This window comes from Amphiura filiformis, chromosome 8, assembly GCF_039555335.1.
Source record: "Amphiura filiformis chromosome 8, Afil_fr2py, whole genome shotgun sequence".
NCBI lineage: Eukaryota > Metazoa > Echinodermata > Ophiuroidea > Amphilepidida > Amphiuridae > Amphiura > Amphiura filiformis.
Window position 1 is genome coordinate 57829330 of NC_092635.1, and position 21375 is coordinate 57850704.

At 34.0% G+C, this 21375-nt stretch overlaps 1 protein-coding gene across 2 annotated transcripts in view; it reads left to right on the forward strand.

The window, feature by feature from the left end:
- The window catches only part of LOC140159276 (uncharacterized), a 31711-nt gene extending 10937 nt beyond the window's left edge, over window positions 1-20774 (forward strand). Inside the window, exons 2-10 of one of the 2 annotated variants that reach the window (XM_072182690.1) lie at window positions 10548-11115; window positions 12611-12742; window positions 13317-13501; window positions 13857-14014; window positions 14723-14797; window positions 15450-15593; window positions 16101-16176; window positions 16676-17961; window positions 18152-20774. In XM_072182690.1, the coding sequence (XP_072038791.1) occupies window positions 11044-11115; window positions 12611-12742; window positions 13317-13501; window positions 13857-14014; window positions 14723-14797; window positions 15450-15593; window positions 16101-16176; window positions 16676-17961; window positions 18152-18270 (2247 nt within the window). In that variant the 5' untranslated portion in view covers window positions 10548-11043 and the 3' untranslated portion in view covers window positions 18271-20774. The remainder of the gene's footprint in view (window positions 1-10547; window positions 11116-12610; window positions 12743-13316; window positions 13502-13856; window positions 14015-14722; window positions 14798-15449; window positions 15594-16100; window positions 16177-16675; window positions 17962-18151) is intronic. The other variant, XM_072182691.1, reaches the window with a different exon arrangement.
- Window positions 20775-21375: the final 601 nt, after the last annotated feature.

A 21375-nucleotide genomic window follows, 5' to 3' on the forward strand; every position in this document is an offset into this window, starting at 1 on the left:
CAGTCGCCACCCTCCATCCAGGGAAGTTGGACTTTTTTGTACAATCCCCAACCCATTAGTTATAACTAATACAATTGCGAAGTTTGCAATTAATCATTTGTCTATTGTTTAGACCCGATATTTTGTCTACACCTATATGATCCCAAACCTGCTCATCTGCCAGGTACATGCATTTCTCATAAACTGGCGTATGGGTGTGTTGGTTACTCTGCCCTGCGGGGCTCGTGCATTAGACGCATCAACATATCAGTAACCGTGTATCATTTTGTACAATTTCTCGAGCAACACAATTAGTGACACGCATTTAACCTATTTCATACACGAAGTCCATGATTTTTGCTATTATTATAACAAAATTGTCACTACAAATGTTGGGAAATTGAAGCAAATGTAAATGCATCAACCTGCAAGAAAAATGAACGCGTCCGACGGCACTGCGCGAGTGCGGTTAGTACGCGGAGCGCTCGCTCATTAGTATCGCCCGTGCATTTTATTATGCACAGTTAATGCATGGTTTGCATTTTTCTAACATTTGCTCTGATTGGTTCTCGCTATCAATGAGTGCATTGATATTTGGTCAAATTTTCCGAATGTTTTAGTATTTTGTTTTATACCATGGTTAAAATGTGCTTCTAGGTATAAATAGGTAGCCTACTAGTACTAGAATGTAGTAATTCCAATTTTAAAATTTCATCGAAACACATTAAATACATAGACACATACGTACCCGGATAAATTATGTTTACCAATACAATTTGTTGTGAAAAGTTAGCTCAATTCTTATAGTACTTATTTCTATTATTTGTTTAAGCAGTGGACCTTGTAAGTTGTAGCTACGTGCGTCAATCCAACCAAGCACACAATAATTATTTCTTATATACCAGAGAAAGAAAAAACATATCCCAAGATGCATTTCCGTTAAAGCGTTAATTACCAAGTAATTATACGAAAATAATATACGAAAAACTTAAAGGGAATTTCAGTGATTCTGCCCGGATCCCCGAGAACATGAAAAAATTTGGAAATTTGTTAGACTTGTTAGAGAAGCTTATACTTTAAAGGGTAAGTCTATGTCTATATGATTATATTAAATACCTTTTTGCAGCATAAATACAAAAAATAGTAAAACAAATAAAGAAAGCAACATTAGAAAGGTCTTCGATGTTAATTCGTAAAAATGTATACAATGAATTGAATTCTGGGAAGGCTTTCAATCAATATAATGATTGATCACATCAGTACCAGGTACCTGCCAATACAAACCGTACCAAAAATATAGAATTAGCTCATACCATGCATAAACCATGAAAATATGAAGTTGAACGCATATAATTTCACGTTACTTTTGTGCAAGTTTGTGCTGTTCCTTATTGGAAGTTTAAAATCTTACACACATTATGTTAAATGCTCAGAACATTTCGTAATTTATTTGTCACCGTAGAATTTGTACAAAGTTTAAGGGATGGTGTATGAACGTTTGGACAGTATTTATTGTGGGACATTAGAGCACATCAGACATATCGAATTGCATTCTGAATACGAACAATGTCCTCTGATATCAAATAATTTTGATTTTTTGAAATTCGCAATGTAATACACATTTTATGGCAAATGATTAAAAATGTTATTTTTAATATTTAACAGTACTCGAATTACTCGAGTACTTTTCAATTGACCGTCGGCTTTTCCTCTCAGGTACACACACTTTAAGAATATATCATTAGATTTATAAAATTTACTTCGAGGACTGTTATATATCAAAAATGTGAAAAATATCAAGTTTTGTCATAAAATTTGTATTATATCGTGAATTTCAAAAATGAAAATTATTTGATATCAGAAAGACATTCTTCGTATTCAGAATGCAATTCGATATGTCTGATGTGCTCTCATGTCCCACAAAAATACTGTCGAAACGCTCAAAACGCTCATTCCAGATCCCTTAACAGTCTTCATAAAATGTGGCTGTCGCTTAATAATTCTCTTATTCAGTATGAAGAATGTAGGCCCTACGTCACAGGAACATTTTTCAAAGATTGGTACAAAGTTTGAATGATCACCGAATTTACAGCTTAAGGGTTGACTAGGTATTGTTGTTCGAGGCAGCCAAAAAGATCGATTTTCATTGTCTAAATCATTATATTGTTGAAAAATAACACCTTATATTTTGCAGAAGTACAGTCTACAAAATAATCATATACTTTAAAAACTTACTTGATTTATTGTTGTTAATAAACTTTGTACACTTTACAAAGATCATGTTGTTTCAACCCTCTTTACAACATAACTCAAGAACCACGGGACCTACAAAAGCATATTTGAATTCTTCTACACACTTAATGATTAATGCAATTTTTGCCACAGCTCACTACCATTCACAAGATGCTGTGAACATCCAAATCGCAACAGTTTAAAATAGTTACTACCTTAAGCATGAACATTAATATAATATTTAATATTTTACAGTAAAACCCCTAGCACACTTTTCGTTTGTCCCCTGAAAATTATGATTGTTGGAAAAAGTTTGCCCACAAATGTTAGTTTAGCAAAATTTCTAAACCACAAAGTAAATACACCATAATTATTGTTTTGTATACCTAAGACCAACTTTTGAAGCAATATTTTGTTTACTTGTGGCTTCTCATAAAATAAACCAGATCAATTTATGAAATAACAAGGATATATTGTATAAGTCAATAATTTAAGCAACCACAAATTAAATATTTTGTGTGGGTGGGTGCATAGACCTTTTTTTCTAGGGTCTATGGTGGGTGTCATTCAAGGGCCAGACTATAGGCATGGAAGGTTACGGTAACATCCTGGTTGAAAATGCAGGTCTGTTGTTATGCAAATAAAAGAAATCGTACCAGCAACCAGACAAATGTGCCTCAAATAAGGTACAAGTTGGTTAACATTGTCTCTGCTTGATATGTGGAATTAATTGTCGTATGACGGACAAGAATTATTATTCTATATTGTAAACTGATTTCATTTCAAGTGCATTGGACACAGCACTTTAATGACGCAACAAACTTCAAATATTTTGGAGCATTGTCTGAATACGGTTCACAATCACAGGTAACTTTTGCTTTTGTATAAGTGATGTAATAGAATAGAATAAAATAAAATAAAATAAAATAGAATAGATTTGAATAGAATAGAGTAGAGTAGAATAGAGTAAAATGGAAAATAATAAAATAGAATGGAATGGAAATTTTGGAATAGAATAGAATAGAAGAATAGAATAGAATAGAATAGAATAGAATAGAGTAGAATAGAGTAGAATAGAAAAGAATAGAATAGAATAGAATAGTAGAATAGAAAAGAATAGAATAGAATAGAATAGCATAGCATAGAGTAGAATAGAGTAGAATAGAATAGAATAGAGTAGAATAGAAAAGAATAGAAGAATAGAATAGAATAGAATAGAGTAGAATAGAGTAGAATAGAATAGAATAGAATAGAGTAGAATAGAAAAGAATAGAATAGTCTAAGAATGGAATGAAATGGAATAGAATAGAACGCAAGAATGCGATAGAATAGAATACAATATACAATAAAATACAATTTTAAAAGTCTGAGCAGGCAATGTATTATAAAAACAATAGCACGATGTCAAATTTTGACTTTTCGCCTCGTAAAATGGAAAATAATATTCTGAGTAATAATATTTAAACAATTGCACAAACATAGGCAGGTAATTATTTGCTTTATACGATACGAATATATTCAGTTGTTGAATAGTGTACTATATTTTTTATTCAATAAGCAATAATAAAGACGAATTACCAAATATCTCTTTCTGTTTTAACTTGAGATTCCCGGTAATACAAGGGTCGTTTTTGACTTGAAAAGTCTCGCATGCAGAATTTGTTTATATGAAGAGCTTTGTTTCAAAACCCCTTACATCCACTTTTGGCTGAAATTGATTTATTGACATGACATTATAGTGTGGGTAAAAATACACATTTTGGTGGTTGTTTGACCTTCATACCACTTTCCCTTCCGGAGATATGGTATATTTCCCGTTTGGGAAATCTTAGGGAATTTCCGGAAATCTGAACATAAAATGAATATAGAATTGTTTTGTTTTAATTTTTTGATGTATGCTAGTAGCATGGAATGATCTTTACCTATTAAAACCAAAGGGAACTGTTTTTGGGTCACTATTTTTGAAAAAATCATTTTAATTAACAAAAGGTGTAGCTTCGGAAATACTCAAAAAATGCCATTTTCCCAAATTTAATTAAAAATTCATAATTAAAAAAGTAAATGAGATATCTCGATTTTTCTTTTTGATTTTGAAAGCATTAGTCAAGTTACATAAAGTAGTGCAAACAAATGGGCTCAAATATAATTGCAAAGGTGGTTTCTAGAAAAGGGGTAAATTTGTTTTGTGGCAAAAGCCCTTACATCCACAAAAGGCACGATATAAAAGATATAATAAAATAAATAGGAAGGCTTCAAAATTGTACCAAACCTATTCTTTTAGTTTCTATTCATCAACACTTTATCCAAACCCAAATTGAATCAAATCGAACCAGTAATACTTGCACAATTAAAAAAAGCTGTTTTTCTCAAAAAGTCAAAAGTGGATGTAAGGGGTTTTGCAACAAAGCTCTTCATATATAGGTTCATTGTATTTGCAAAAATGTGAAAGTGAATTCGCATTGCATTGAATCTAGGCTGAAAAGGGGTTCCTAGAAGTGAAAGTATGACCCCGCACCTATATTGTTTTGAATACAAAGGCATATAATACTATTGGCAAAACCATTGAGGGAGGTTTGATACGAATTTAGATCAAATGAAGAGGTTAAAAGACCAAATGAGGCAGTATTAATTGTCAATGTAAACATTAATTTGCCTTTACGGTGATACTACACCCCCTGATAAATGTTGTTACTAATTTTGCATTTTTCTCACAAAATAACTACACACTGGAAACAAAAGTTATGTATATTAGAGGGGCAAAGAATCCAATTACTTCACTGAAATTTCAGTGATTCAAGACAAGTCAAGTGGTTCATTATACCTGTTTAGAAATGAGGTACATTCTTGGGGTACCTCTTTTCTTATCATAAATATCGTACCGCTTGTCTTGAGTCACTGAAATTCCAGTGTGGTAACTGGATTCCTTGCCCCTATACTAAACATAACTTTTGTTACCAGTGTGTTATTAGGTTTTGAGAAAAATAGTCACATATTTATCAAGGGGTGTAGTATCACCTTAATGAAACTAAAATTTGACTAATCTGGTTATATTTGTAGTTTAATAGGTGTACAATGATGGTGAGAAAAATGCAAAAATAGTCACAAATTCATCAAGGCGTGTTTGACCACCTTAAAAGCATTATAGATTTTTCAATATGACAAGTGCAAAAATAAACCTTCCTGAAAATCAAAAAATCGGTTCGGTATCCATTTTGTAGAGTAAAAAACATTTGCAATGTTCAAAATTCGGCCGGTCGCTGATGGCAAAACAACAATGTTTTTGCCTAATTGGTACGGCTGATGTTGAAATAGGCCTAAGCAAAAGATTTTGGTTGTATTTTTTTTAAAGATGATGGATTTTAATTCTTACCGAACACTCACGGAAATAAAAGTTCTAAAAGGCATTACAGAACTTTTTTGAACTATCAGTATATGAAACCACAATTGAAAGAACCATTTAGGTTCTAAAAAGCGTTACTTAACCCTTTGGAGAACCCTTTTTTGACATTTATATAACTTGTTTTGTTCGCTACAGAACCGCTGAGGGTTCTATACAAAGGACATATTTTAGAACTTTTCCCTCCCAGAGTGAAGAGGTCACAAAATCAGGTCGGCATTTTTGTTTTGTTTTGTAAAATGTTACCTGTTTTCGAATGTGCTTTTCTTTTCTTTTTTGGGGGGGGGGGTGGTAAACACCAGACAATAAGTCACTAAATAGATTCAGCAGGTGTGTAGATAATAATAATAATAATAATAATTAATTAACTAGACAATAAGCTTTAAAATGATATCAAAATTATATAAATAGCATCAATATATGGATAAATTTGTAAATGATACCTTGATATTTTTGCCAAATTGCTATTCTGAGTAACGGGCCAATTAGTTTCCTGCCTTACACAGGATTGAATAGGGATTGTCATAGTTCAACTATTACTAGTATTTATTGCCGGCACATTCCCTTGCTTTTTTTCAAGTTGAGTTGTGTGCCGGTCGGGATTTGTGTTTATTCGTTGTCATGTTTAATTGTAACACATTGGGTTGGTAAACTGTTCATTCTTTCTTATTAAATATATTCAGTTTCCTCTTGTAGCGAGCAATCGTTCCCCATTTTGTTTATTTGCAGTGTACAGGATGCGTATACTCATTACCTACTTTACTTCTAATGCCTACGTTTGCTGTTTTTGCACCCCCACCCTTCCTGCATATTGTTTAGTCTGTATTTTACTTGTTCCCCCATATCAAGTTGGTGTACCTTGCTCGTTTTCTTTCCTGTTATTCATATTCAAGGTATCCTCTTGTATCATTTATTGATCCTTGATGTGTTTTGTGTCCTCGTCCGTTGGATTCACCATTACCCACTTTTTATTAAAATATTGCTTTAAGGTGGTACTACACCCCTTGATAAATGTGTGCTATTTTTGCATTTTTCTCAAAAAATAATAACACACTGCAACAAAAGTTATGTATATTATAGGGGTAAGGAATCCAGTTACTACACCGGAATGTCAGTGACTCAAGACAAGCGGTATGTTATTTATGATAAGAAAAGAGGTACCGCTAGAATGTACCTCATTTCTTAACATATATATGAACCACTTGTCTCGAATCACTGAAATGTCAGTGAATTAATTGAATTTCTTGCCCCTTTAATATACATAACTTTTGTTACCAGTGTGTAGTTATTTTTTGAGAAAAATGCAAAATTAGTCACAAAATTTATCAGGGGGTGTAGTACCACCTTAATGCAGACCAAACACAAATAATAATAACTATAAAAATAAAACACAAAAATCGTTAGCCTAATTGTTAAATTCCCACTTGAGAATATTGATAAAATTGATGCAAATTCAAACTTGACAAACATTCCTATGATAACCGAGTCCCACAAAACAAACTTCACTGTCTTTGATTTTGAAGGCGGTGCGGTGTTAATCAGAAATTTAATTGTATCTCAGTTTTCTCTCATATACCGTAAAACCTCGTCTACAACCATATAGAGTGCTTCTGATGTAAGCTACGTTAATCCAGGCGCGATTGTGGAGTTTGAGCAAATAAATTACAGATCCAAGCATATACAAACAAGTATTATTCTAAGATCAATCTATAGTATTAGTACATGTGGTTTACCTGTATGGTTTTACTTGTGGACTGTGGTATTCAATAATATTTGTAAAAGAAAAAGGTGTTTCACCCGGAAGAGAGGAAGCGTAAATATTTTATATGATAATTAACTGAACAAGTTGTATAATGTGTATAATGAAAAAGGTTGGTAACTCGTGGAAATCTTTTATTTGGTTGTGAAGCTTGAATAATTACAAACGTGCAAGTAAAAAAGCAATGAAAGAATGCTGTATGATAATTATTTCTCCTGTAAAATAACGTTCCGCATTCGGATTTTAAATTGTCCAACGGCGAAAAAATCCAGCAGAAAATTAGTTCAAAATTGGTAATCCTCAATGTGAGAGCTCATTTCGGACATTTTCGTAATTTTTTATTCATGTCTAAGCTTTTTCCAGTCACATTGGCAGCAGTCATTTTGAAAAAGCAAACTTGAAAACTTAGAAATTGGCTTTCTCGAATACTATACATGGAGCGGATTTTGTATTGTAGATATTACTTGGTAGGCAAATGTATTTGAATGCTTTCCTAGCAAACACAAAACATTTTACAGAAAACGTTTAAATGTCGGGTTATATAAAGCGTATAAAAAAAACATTCAAAAACATTTTCCAAAACTTGCTGCAAAACATTCTAAACAAAATATTATTTAAGTGTTGACAAAGTATTTTTCAAAAATGTTTGCCCAAAATGTTTTACAATAACGTTTTAAAACCGTTTTCATGACCTTTATATAACCCGACATTTAAATATTATTAAAACGATTTGAATAAACGTTTTAAGAACATTTTTGTGTTTGCTGGGTAAATCAGTATATGCTCCCAAAGACACATGGTAAGATTCCAGTCTATGTACTTTTTGCCTGGATGAAAGCGAAAGTTTGATTCATATATTCTGCAACTGTCATGTGGTAATTGTGGGATGAAGTGAAAAAGTGGATCGAGAACAAAGTTAACATTAATTTTTCTTGGAAAAAAGAAAATTTGCTTTTCGCCGTAGGACCTAATTGCATTGTGTTGGATTTAATTCTAATTCTATGCAAATTTTATATAGGCCTACCTGTGTATAAAATGAAAATGAAAGAAAATAACCCTTCGATCACTATTTTCAAAAAAGAATTTGAAAATCATTATAAACTAAATAAATGTACGTATGTAATAATAATTTTGGGTTATTTTTTATAAAAGATGTTTTTAATGCACTTTGAAGATGATAACATTTTACATATTATATAAATGTTTATACAGGTAGCAGGGACCGTGTGTCCATCGCTTAAAGTCCCCATTCAGTGATCCCAGCGAAAGTGTAAAAAACAAAAAATTGTTTATAAATTGCTTAAAAGTGAAGGATAAGTCTGGCAAAAAAAAACCGGGAAAAAAACCGTCAGTATTGACGAATCTGAAGCCCCATTCAAATACATGTAGCTAAATATAAAATACAGATTCATGTAAATACCTTATTTTGTCTTTAATATACGGCTTTCTGCTGAACCACTAGCAGGGCTATGTTAGCACATCTGTGACAATGACAAAAGTTCCAAAATCTGAATTTTGATAATTTTTACAATCGTCCGGATGAGCAAATCACTGAATGGGCCGTTTAGTCTGATCACATGTAGTCTTTTTTCTTTGTGATCCATTTAGCATTGAGTGCACATCCTGGTCTGCTCCAAACTTGTATATACCTGATAACTATATCGTGAAAATGTAATTATTATTGTGCATGAACATTAATTAACAAAAAAAAAACCTTATTAGGCCTATGAGGAAACAAAAAAACCCAATGTCTTGTGCCATAGGCCAATTTTAATACTAGTATACGAAGGGAATTGATTGTACCACACCACCCTATTAGGGTCTTCATCCAGCATACTAAACGCGTGCGTTTACACCCAAATGGCTTGAGCTAATCGAAGATCCATGATGCTTCTAGCTCATTGTAGTAATAAAAATGTTAACCCGCAACCTTACCTGCATGGGGGTAATCGACCGTGGGAAGGGTTTGGTGAAGGTTTCTGCAATAAAATCCATCAATTTTGCTCTGCTGAATTAATTAAGGAATGGGTTTTAAACTTGATAATAGCTGATAATCAGGTTTAAATAGACATTTGCTTTCATATTTAGTAGAGGATCCGGTGAAAATCACATGTTCGTGTTAATTTTTTGAGAAAATCGATTTCGGTTACTTTTGTACCTCGGGGTTTGTACAAGAGTTTGCAATTTTCCCATAATTGTGAGAGTTTGCTCACATTATGACTTCATAGCGCCATATGTGGGGAATGTTTGTACTTATTCTGGTATCATTGTTAGAGGAGACCCAGACAACAAAACTTTGCTGGTTTCATCTTCATTTCCCAAACATTTAAAATGTCTAACATTGTTTATAAAACAGGATACTTTTTAACTTTCTTGGTGCCAATGTAACCACAAACCACAACCAATTATCAATTCAAAACATAAAAGTCTCAATGAATATTCCATCAAAACCACTGGTTCTTATTTTGTATATAAATTTGAATGTGAATTGGTGTTAAAATGGCTCCTTTATTACATTGCACATAATGCCATACTGCATGCTGGGATAGTGGGATTACATTGAACCAACCTCTGAAGGAGACCAATAGCTATTCATTGATAGCAAATATAATAGTATACAGTATCACATTTTAATGCAGACAAAATAGGGGGTTGCAACCCTCCGCCAGAAGATCTAGCTTGGTTGAATTTGTCAATTGTCATTGCCTTACATTTCGATGGCTCGAAGGTCACATTCCATCTGTTTGTCCAGATCCTCATTTTCTCCAGGTTTACGTTCAGGCTGGCAGTAATGACTTCAGGGTTGTCCCTAGATGTAGTCTCACAAAACAAGGTGGAATAATTTGCGTATAGGTAAAGTTGGTCACACTCATCACCTATATTTGCCTCATGGGACGCGATGAGGATTAAAAAATTAAGTGAGCTATTAGGGATATTTAGTAACCGAAATAAAGCTTTGTTTCGGGTTGCTGTTACAGCTGCTGGAAGGAAAAATATTGGATAGGGCCTATATAATAGCAATATTAATATGATTTATATCAACTGCAAAGAAAGAATCAGTAAATGATTTTTAAACCCCAGATTTTTTTTTATTAATTCACGTATTTGATAGCTTTGACATACGTAAATGTGCCCAATATGATTGTCTTTATTAATATCTATGATGTATTTTGTTTACAGATCAATATACGTCAGAACTGGCGTAAATGACCTGAACATGATTTTGTATGAGTCATCCGTTGATACATTTTATCTACCAGTGATCGATTGACCTGCTATTCCAACGAAATCTGCGTATTGAACGAGTGTACTTGTTGTTCTTCTTCAGCGATTCTGATATCACACAACAAACTCGAACTTAAACTCGAACTGTATTCATTGCATATAGTATTTATGGCAACGAAGCAAAACACGTGAAAACATCCTAGTAACTAATTGAAATAATATAATTGATTCAGACTCAGTCAACTTCAGGCAATCATCTAAATTTAGTCATTTTGGACACCGAATTTACGATCTTGCATGGCATACGGCGTATTGTGACAGATTCATCGAAGATGAAGATGAGTACCAGCACACCTTTAACATTTGTCTGACATAAATTTCATCAGTTCATCAGAGCAGCAAAAGGAATCATAGCGAGCACGAAAAGAAAGCCAAGAAGTAAACAATCAAGATGTGTCTGAAGATAGTACTGACTTTATGGATACTGTTTGTGACGTCATCAGAAGCCAGAAGCATTAGAGGGGTAAATTTATTTCTGTATTGAACATTACGATACTTTGTTCGGCGTATAGATCACGCAATATTAGATCACGCAATATCCATTGCGGTTTTACATGAGATTTTTGAAAGATAATAAATTTTTGATTGATAGAATTGAACTTAATTGTAAAAAGTTTAAAAAACTGCCAAAGTTACTCTTACATACATTCCACAGTTACCCCTTTTAGTGTAATGTACATACATATTACAAGTCAATGACCTTATTTGAGTACGCCTCGATGTGATTTCCATCAAAAGCATACACTTTGTTAAATGAGTGAGTGTTCTTAGTCATCCAAAAGCATACACTTTGTTAAATGAGTAAGTGTTCTTTAATAGTTTTTAAGAGAGTTTTGGAACTGGAACTTACTTTTTGCAACATTGCTACGGTGCGTCTGGAATCACCAGACTTCATCAGGCAACTGACCCGCTGGACTGATCACGTGATAGACGGCTAGGTATCGATGGACAATGGCATAGGAGGCATAAAAGAAGCCATTTGGGAGCGTATTGAGCAACCATCACTAAACAAGAAAGGGTGACTCCCCTTTAACTTATCTTATGAATGGGAATGTGCCATCAAGACGATACCTATAGCCATCTATCACGTGACCAGTCCAGCGGGTCAGTTGCCTGAAGAAGTCTGGTGGTTCCAGACGTAACGTATAGCAACCCAGCAAACACAAAAACGTTTTAAAAACATTTTAAATAAGTTATATTTTGGCTTTTGGTTTAGGTAAAAACGTTTTAATAACATTAAAATGTCGGGTTATATAAAGGTCATGATAACATTTTAAAACGTTTTGTGTGAAAACACACTACAACAATATTTTTAAATGATTTCAAAAAATGTTATTGTAAACTATTTTTGCAAACATTTTTGCCAAATATTGTGTCAATGCTAAAATAACATTATGTTAAAATATTTGAACCCAGCAAACACAGAAATGTTCTTAAAATGTTTTTTTCAAAACCTTTAAATAACATTTAAATGTCGTGTTATTTAAATGTCATGAAAACATTTTTAAAACGTTATTGAAAATATTTTGTGCAAACATTTTTGGGAAAATATTTTTCAATCCCAAAATAACATTCTGTTTAGAATGTTTTGTATTAAGATTTCAGGAATGTTTTTGGAATGTTATTTTAATAAGAACGTTTTAAAAAACGTTCTTATACCCTTTATATACCCCGACATTTAAACGTTTTCTGCAAAACATATTTGTTTGCTGAGCAGTAGATTATCAAAAAATGTTTTTTAAGGTTATGAAAACGTTTTATTCTCTTAATATGCCCTTTATATAACCCGAAACGTTTTCTGACAACCTTTCATAACCTTTGGCGAATGATGTCGAAAACGTTTTGTGTTTGCTGGGAAAGTTGTAAAAGTAACAGAAAGTAAGTTCCAGTATTTGATTTAATTCCAAAACTCTCATACACTTTGTTAATAATGAAATATTTGGTTTGTTCTCTTGCAGACATGTACGCCTCCACAGCCTCCTCGATGTGATAGAGATGTCTGCAATAAATTATACTACCATTCCCAAAAAAGCGAGAAATGCGAACAGTGCTTATATTGCCCTTCTGGAGAAGAACCTGATCATGTTGATGTAAGTTATGTTATCCAGTGTTGACGATTTTTTAATGATTTATTTGATTTAAATCTAATTTTTTTGAAATGATTTTTTTCGTGATTCTAATAACTGTTTATACCCCATCATAAAGTCAAAACAGACCTGTGGAATGCTTTTACAAAAACAAATCAAAACGTGCTTTTACTTGTGAAAATGTAAAAGAAAAAATTTGATATTTGATAAATCATGGGGAAAACTTGTTGAATTCTGTACCTTATTGATGATTTTATAGCAATAGATAAAAATGACATCATAGAAGTATTTTAACTGTATCCAAAAGATGTAGATGCATTAGAAATGAAGTATAAAACAGTCAACTTAAGAAAGAAATTAATTAAATGATCAAATTGACCATTGATCAAAAATGGTAAAAATAGACAAAGTTGATTTAAATAAGTGACTTACAAAATCATTTGATTTAAATCGTGAAGTAAATCTATGGATCAAATATCACTAGTCGATAGAGATACCCCACTTTTTCTATCTAACTTTAACTTTAACTTTGTCTGACTGATTATATATTCTTTCTGAATGTATTTGTATGTTTCAGGCTTGTGCTGCACAGGCAAATGGCGTAGAAGTTAAGTGCAGACCGTGTGCTGCTGGGACATTCTCTTTTGCATATGACCAAGCTCGTTGCAAGCCGTGTCATATTATATGTGACTTCTTTGAAAGAGAAACCGATGTTGAATGCAGTACTACTACAGACAGAGAATGCGGAAAATGTAAACCAGGGTAAGCATAATTTCTAAATTGAATGGCTATCTTCATATGGCCATCAACATAGGCACTTTACATGTTGTTCTAGACCCTTGCATGGCTCTTCGTGAAGGAGCTGATTAAAGACGGAGACACGGATGAACAAATGGTAAAAAAAATGCAACAAATCTCAATTGGTTCTAATCATTTACTCTAGTCAAACTCCAGTAACACAATTGGAGGCGATTGTCCTGTCGAAGACCTTAAAAAAGCAAGGCAAAAACCAACATCCTATATTATTATGACATCTTATACCAAAGAATGCATATTTTATGTTCCTTAGCGTACTTTAGTATTCATTTTGATTCATATATTCAAACCTTCATTATAGATTTATTTCATCTTATGATGAAGACCAATGTTGGCCTTGCCGTGCAAGCGATAGACATAAGAAAGAGTGTCTTATGTCAACTACACCTGCATCCAGCCCCACAGCCATTGGTGAAACGACAACACAGATGAGAACGTCAAAGGCAGCCATGACAACAAGTAAGTTACATAAAGTTTGCGGGTAAAGGAATTTTGTCTTACGATTCAGGAAATTTTGCTATTTGGAGGGAAATTTTGGTCTTCTAAACAAAGAAATACATAAGAAATAATGGGAACATTTTCAATACTGGAGGGAAATTTATAAACTTGGAGAGAAATTTTGATGATGTTGCCGGGAAATATTACATTTTTTGCAGCCTTGACGATTTGCCACGGTCAACAAATTGGATCGGAAAACAACTGCAATTGCGTGAAAGATAGACACCAAAGTTTTGTCAGAGGATTGGTGAAAAATGTTAAATGTCGAAATAAGAAATGTATTCAATAACACCGTCTAAACGGATATTGTTAACTTTTAGCCATGTATTTCATGCTCTGTGGGATCCATTGAAATTGAATACGATACTGAAATACGGAATGTATAAATGAATGTACGCAATACTTCTCAGAAAATACCGACACATGCAACAATGCAATTTCGTTTCTTTTGTATTTAATCATGACATGTTGATGTTTTCTATCATTACGGCGATGTGAATTTAAGTGTGTCTCTAAAAGAACTGTACCATCAGGACATAATCGAATTTTCTTTTCCTTTTTTGGCAAACTTAATCATGTTAATAATCTAATGTTACATTGTGTATGTAATGTCAAACGTATAATTTTGTTTTTAAAGTACATTCCTGACATTTATTATTTTTAATACAGGCCACGAAATATCTACAACTAAAGCTGTTCATTCAAAACCAGAAATATGGACAGCAATATCTCGACAAGATCCAGGTAATTTGATTTTACGTTTTACAAGCAAAATATTACTAATAATTAACTTTATGCTATCTATGTAATTACTATAATAGTTTACATGTTTTGCATCTACCTTAAGGGGGTACTACACCCCTGTGGTAAATTTGTGACTATTTTTGCATTTTTCTCAAAAAATAATAACACATTGGTAACAAAAGTTATGTATATTATTGGGGCAAGGAAAGCAATTACTACACTGAAATTTCAGTGACTCAAGACAAGCGGTTCAGTATATATGATAAGAAATGAGGTACATCCTAGCGGTACCTCATTTCTTATCATAAATAACGAACCGCTTGTCTTGGGTCACTGAAATTCCAGTGTAGTAATTGGATTCCTTGTCCCTATAATATACATAACTTTTTTTACCACTGTGTTATTAGTTGTTGAGAAAAATGCAAAAATAGACACAAATTTAACGAGGGGTGTAGTAGCCCCTTAATACAATAAAGATGTAAATAGGTCAATACCGTACCTGGATACAGATTTAACACGCATGCACTCAAAGAAGAATTGGTTGGAACCATCATTGTGGGAACGTTGTCTTAGGTTTCAGATCACCCTTGCATACTGCACCCAAAATACATTGAATCATTTTTTCTCTTATTTGAAATTCAATTTCTTGCAGTTTTCCGTACACACGTAAGCAGTGAAATTTCGACAAGCGACCTCATCTTTCGGCTAGCACTTGTCGGAGGTGGCATTGTAGTTTTTGCAATGATTACATGCTGTTGTGTCCACTATGTTTACAATGACAGGGTGAAATATGCCGGTAAGTTAACTCTATGAACTAAAATATATATTTGTAGCTTAAAGAAAGTTACTGTTATTAAAAATAAGCCCCAAAAGAAACGGAAAATAAAAATTTCATTTTAACGTGCAGGACAGTGTAAAGAACAATATCAGTGAAAAGGAGAAATCTGCTATTATTACCGATGTTACGGATGATACTAAGCAATAAACCATTAGAGGCAAAACTTGTTTTAAAAGTAAAAAATATATTTAGATTAAAACCAGATTTAAACCTTAATATCAGTGGCGAAACTAGACTTTTGTACGGGCAGGAGCAGAGGTAGTGTCAAAAGGGGCGAAATCTAACCATCTCCATACACATATAAACTGACGGTTCGCTGGAGGGGCCTCGGCTCTAATGGGCTTGAGGAAGTTCAAGCCCATCCCCCTTCTGGTAATGTCACGTGCCACACATCTACCATATCTGTTAAGTTAGAGTACCTCACAATATTAGATACTAAGTCAAGAGTTTACTTTTTACTAACAGAAATCCATTCTGGTATATTGTCTACTGTAGGTTCGACAGAAACGTCTCGCTCAGCAAGTGTCGAGAGTGATAACAGGTAAGCAGTAGTCTATAGGAAAATAAACACATGACAAATTATACAAATGGCCGGTTTATATTAATCTTAGTTTGTATGAAAAATAATATGATTCAGATATGTAACAGAAAACTAACAACATATATTACTAGTTAGACTACCTTTTGAATAGAATGCTCAATCCCAAGAAGGGGGAGCGTATAAAAATTCAAAGTTTAGAAGGCGATCGTCAGACGACACGGTGGAGAAAGTTTGGCTGGACAATCATCTCCTAGGAATGGCAGAATTCACATTCCATGGTGTCAACAGCCACAGAAAACTAATATACAAGTAGCTGAAACGTGTTTCTCTAATGTACTTGTTCATACGACACATCAGTTTTACTCTATATATTGAATGTCCATTTCTATTTCCAATTAAATTTTTGTTCTTTTATCCTCCACAATACGTGGATTTAGACTATGTGCTTCATGCAAATAATACCATTAAGTGATCACGCCATTGTTTTGTATTTTTAAAGGTCGACGGATACCCATGAACAAAATGAAGAAACACCTTCGTCACCTGACAATGAAGAAACATCCTTGTCATCAGACACGCCCTCGCTATCTGACGCCCGAACCAGTGATCAAGCTGACCCTGTCATTGCGGCCAACCTAAATGGCCCTATTGTAATGAAATCGTTTATTAAACAATTTCAAACGAATCCTTCAAGGGAGGAAACCCAAACATGCCAAGTTAAAAGTGATGTTGTGCCATTAAAGACGTCTTCGATGTCACCCACTAGTCCACCTGAGCTGCTTCCAAAGGTTGCGGAAGGTTTTTGTGGAAGACCCAAGACAGTTACACGTGGTAGATCACTATCTTTGCCTTTCATTGGCCTTACCGTGAATCCTCTTGACAGGATTCAAGATAAATCTATCCAAAGGGATCTGCAACGGATCAGCGATGCCAGTAGCGGAGATGAGAGTGATCGAGGATCAACGGGTGTACCAGAAGAAGCAAAATATTTGCTCCACAAGTATAATCCAAAATTATCAAAGGGTTCTACATCGCTGGCGGTTCCAACAGTAAGGAAATCTCGCAGCAGAAGATCATCATTGACCTCCATAGGGCCACTTTGCTCTGCAGGGGGTGCATTTAGCTCTGGAAGCACAAAGGATGAGTTTGCACTTGATTCTCAAGCTCAAAGTACAACTTCGATGAACAACCCCAGCATTCAATCGCAGTCACAGAGAAACTTGCAATCACTGACTTCACATCCAAGTAAAACTCCACAGAGAAAAAGACGTGAGATTACAAGACAACAAAGTTACGACAACCCTCTGACTGTTCATGAACAAAGTCCTGAAGATGAACCAAATGAAACTGACTCACTTTTAGCCAAGAGTCAAGAATCACCAAAAGGTCCTGTTGCACAACCAGAACAGGATAGTGTTGGTGTCCCAGCTCTCATAACATATCATCCCTTGATCGAACAGTATGGTGGTAGAGCTGATGCCCCAGGATTTGCCAACCAATATGGTTCGCCATCTTTATCTGATCCCTCTACAAATCGGAGTCCCGAACCAGCTCCTACAATTATTAGTGACTTCTCTAGCATGCTAACGCCATCCATTCCATCTTCCTCCTCCATAAGCCAATTACGTAGACTCCAGAATACCAGTATGCCTAGTATAGTTCAGTCTTCACCAGCAGGAACAGTTACAAACATTTACCATGGGCCAGTTATTCATGCACCTAATGGTACAAACATCCAATTGGCAGTGGGGGATAGCAATAACCGAATTCAACAAGGAATACCAGGTGAGTTCACGTGAATGTTTCTTTCTTTTTCTCTCTGTCTGCTACTCTGTCTTTTTTCAACTCTCATCCTATGTAATTACGTGAAACCCAGGGTACCAACCCATATCATGGACTGTATGTGTTGAAATGTGTGTAATTGCTGTTGAATGTATTGTTAAATGAAATATTGAAATATTCTTTCTTGACACAGGTCGGGACACAAGTGAAAGTCGTTCAAGACCTGCTGACGTATCTCATACTCAAAACTGCGTAGAGTGCACTGATGCTGCTGCGAGTTTTCCAACACCTGAAGCCGAGGCAAAATTGTGAAATGGTTTGTAGGGAGTAACTTAAGAAAGATTTACCCACTGCCAACAAGCACGCGGAAGAATGTGTCATTTGTGATTTTGATCTTTTTTTATTTAAAATAGTCGAGAGATTGGCAAACTATAAATCCTCTGTAAGTAATAATCCCCGCGGATATGCAAAAAACAGAGGTATGATTATGACTAGATAAATGGGAGCCACTTGTGAGGCATTACATTCATTGAGATGTGTGCAGTCGGACCCCTCGCAAGGATCCATGCGATGTAACTAGAACAACTGTTGTAATGTGCCTTGATGGACATAATGCAATTCGAGCCAGAATGGTCGCATTCCCAAAGTTCAATAATGCCCATTCAACAAATAGATCTCAAAATCTGACCTCAAGTTGCGGAATATGAGATGTACCCAGCACATTACAAGGTCATTCTATGACGGCGCAAACATAGCGGGGTTACAAAACTACCGACAAATTAGCAACATTGAGATCTTAGGGTGATAGTTTGCATTTCTGGTTTGCCAACAGCATCAAAGAAGTAATTATGGGACGTAATCTTTATGCCAAGCAATAGGCAAAATGTTCTATGCCATGGTTTCGTGGTAATAGGTCGCACCCTCCATGGCCACACAATCATTGCAAAATGAATGTTAGTATGAGCTACAAAGAGTCTGGTAGTTTATAATGAAATGCCAATTGATCTGCTTATAAAATGATCATAAGCCAGTATAAAACTGAATACATGAACAAAACTGATTCAGTTCATGTTGAGTATTCAATAGGTTATTTATTGTTAATGTAGATGTTGAATTGTAATTATGGATTATTGTATATAAGTTATTATATTTTACAAATTAGCCCTTAGTTTTCCACTTTAGTGCCATTAATGTTGAAACACTGATGTTTGAGGAAATCTGCCATTCGTTTCAGTAGTGTCATCATTAGAGGATGACATGTGGCTCGTTTTTGTTTAAAATATTCAAAGTCAATAACCAAGATGCATTTTCAAACAGTTGTATTCATTGTAAATATAGTACTTTATTATTAAAGCAGCTGTTTAGCTGCCAGTTTGAACTGAAATCGATCATTTTAAACATTTAGACACCGATTGCTGGTCATTTGTGTCTAAGATAAGAGCATATGAGATGTATTATCTTACTATGACCATGTATGCATTGTATGCATTATGTTTTAAATCAAGTAAATGGTGTGATTCGGAAAGAAGGTGACCTCCTCTAGGAGGAAAAAATGAAATAACCAACTCAGGACATAATATCGCGGGCCTAAACTTCCTCAAACTACAGGTGAGGCTACATAGGTTACCTTCTTTCTCTTTTACCATGAACATGTAACTAAATAATCTCTAGTTAAGAGTTAAATAAAGTAACACTTATTTTAAAGTGTCAGCATTACGTTGCTGGTTTAGATCATTCCAGCCGGACTGGTAGTAGGAATCAGCAGGACTGGTATGATAAACTCAGCAGGGCTGACACTGGATATCAGCAGGGCTGATACGTGACATCAGCAGGGCTGGTACAGGGATATAATATTAGCAGGCTGATACGTGACATCAGCAGGGCTGGTACAGGGATATAATACATGTATATATTAGCAGGCTGATGCATGACATCAGGGCTGATATGCTACATTAGCAGGGCTGGTACAGGATATCAGCAACAGGGCCAATATAACACTTAGAAATAAATGTTAGAAGAACTATAAAAGGATCTTATATGCGTTCTGAAGAACTGTTACAGTTCTTTGAAACTCATGTAGAACCTTTATTGGTTCTACAAAGGGGTCATAGATTTCATGAAGGTTCTAATGGGAACCTCCTTATTAACACCGTAAGGTTCTTAAAAACTTAGAACCCTTTGCCCTTTGAAGAACCAAAAAAAGTTCTAAACAACTATCAGAAAATAAAAAAAGTTCCTCAGAGTGTCCTAAGCTCCTTTTCTGGTTTATCCTAAGAACCTCCAAGGGTAAAAAAGTTCCTTGTGGGACATTCTTTTTAAGTGTATGATATCAAGATACACAAGCTAAGAGTATAACAGAGAGCATAATTATATATTTTAAGTACTTGATGATAGGATAGGATAGGATATGATAGGACTAATGTAACCATATGGTACAGTAGGTTTTAATCAAAACATTGAACTTAAAGAACATAAAGAACATGAAGAAGTTGTTTCAGAAGCTTGCCAGCACCTTATGTAAATAGTTATGTGATGAAATCTACATAACCATAATGAAACAAATATTGTAAGACGGAGAATAACACAACTTGTTATAAAGTTGTTGTTGTTTTTTTTGTTTTTTTTTAAATTTTGAAACCTTGTTTCAATGTCATGAGTGTTAACAATATGTAAATACGACGTATGTCTATGTGTAATCGCCATTAATGTTGTTAACTCACTTTTGCACCCTGGTATTTCATAATGGTAAAGAATATCAAAGTTTGTGTTTATCTTTAAAAAACAAACAATAAAGTTAACATAACTTGAGATAGAAATTTCGTTGAAGAATGATTTTGAAAATTGATTGTCATGAAACATGTATGATATGGTCTAGTCATGGTTTTAAAACGTTTTGTATGAAAACACACTACAACAATATTTTTTAAATGTTTTCGAAATGTCATTGTAAACTATTTTTGCAAACATTTTTGGCCAAATATTTTGTCAACACTTAAATAACATTATGTTAAAATATCTGCACCCAGCAAACACAGAAATGTTCTTAAAATGTTTTTACAAAACGTTTTAATAACATTTAAATGTCGGGTTATATAAAGGTCGTGAAAACATTTTAAAACGTTATTGTAAATATTCTGGGCAAACATTCTTTGCAAAATATTTTTTCAACCCCAAAATAACATTCTGTTTAGAATGATTTGTACCAAGTTTTCACAAATGTTTTTGGAATGTTATTAAAACGTTTTTATACCCTTTATATAACCCGACATTTAAATGTTTTCTGTAAAACATTTGTGTTTGCTGTGCAGTAAATTACCAACTAATGTTATGAAAACGTTTTATACCATTAATGTACCCTTTATATAACCCGACATTTAAACGTTTTCTGACAACCTTTTATAACCTTTTGCGAATGAT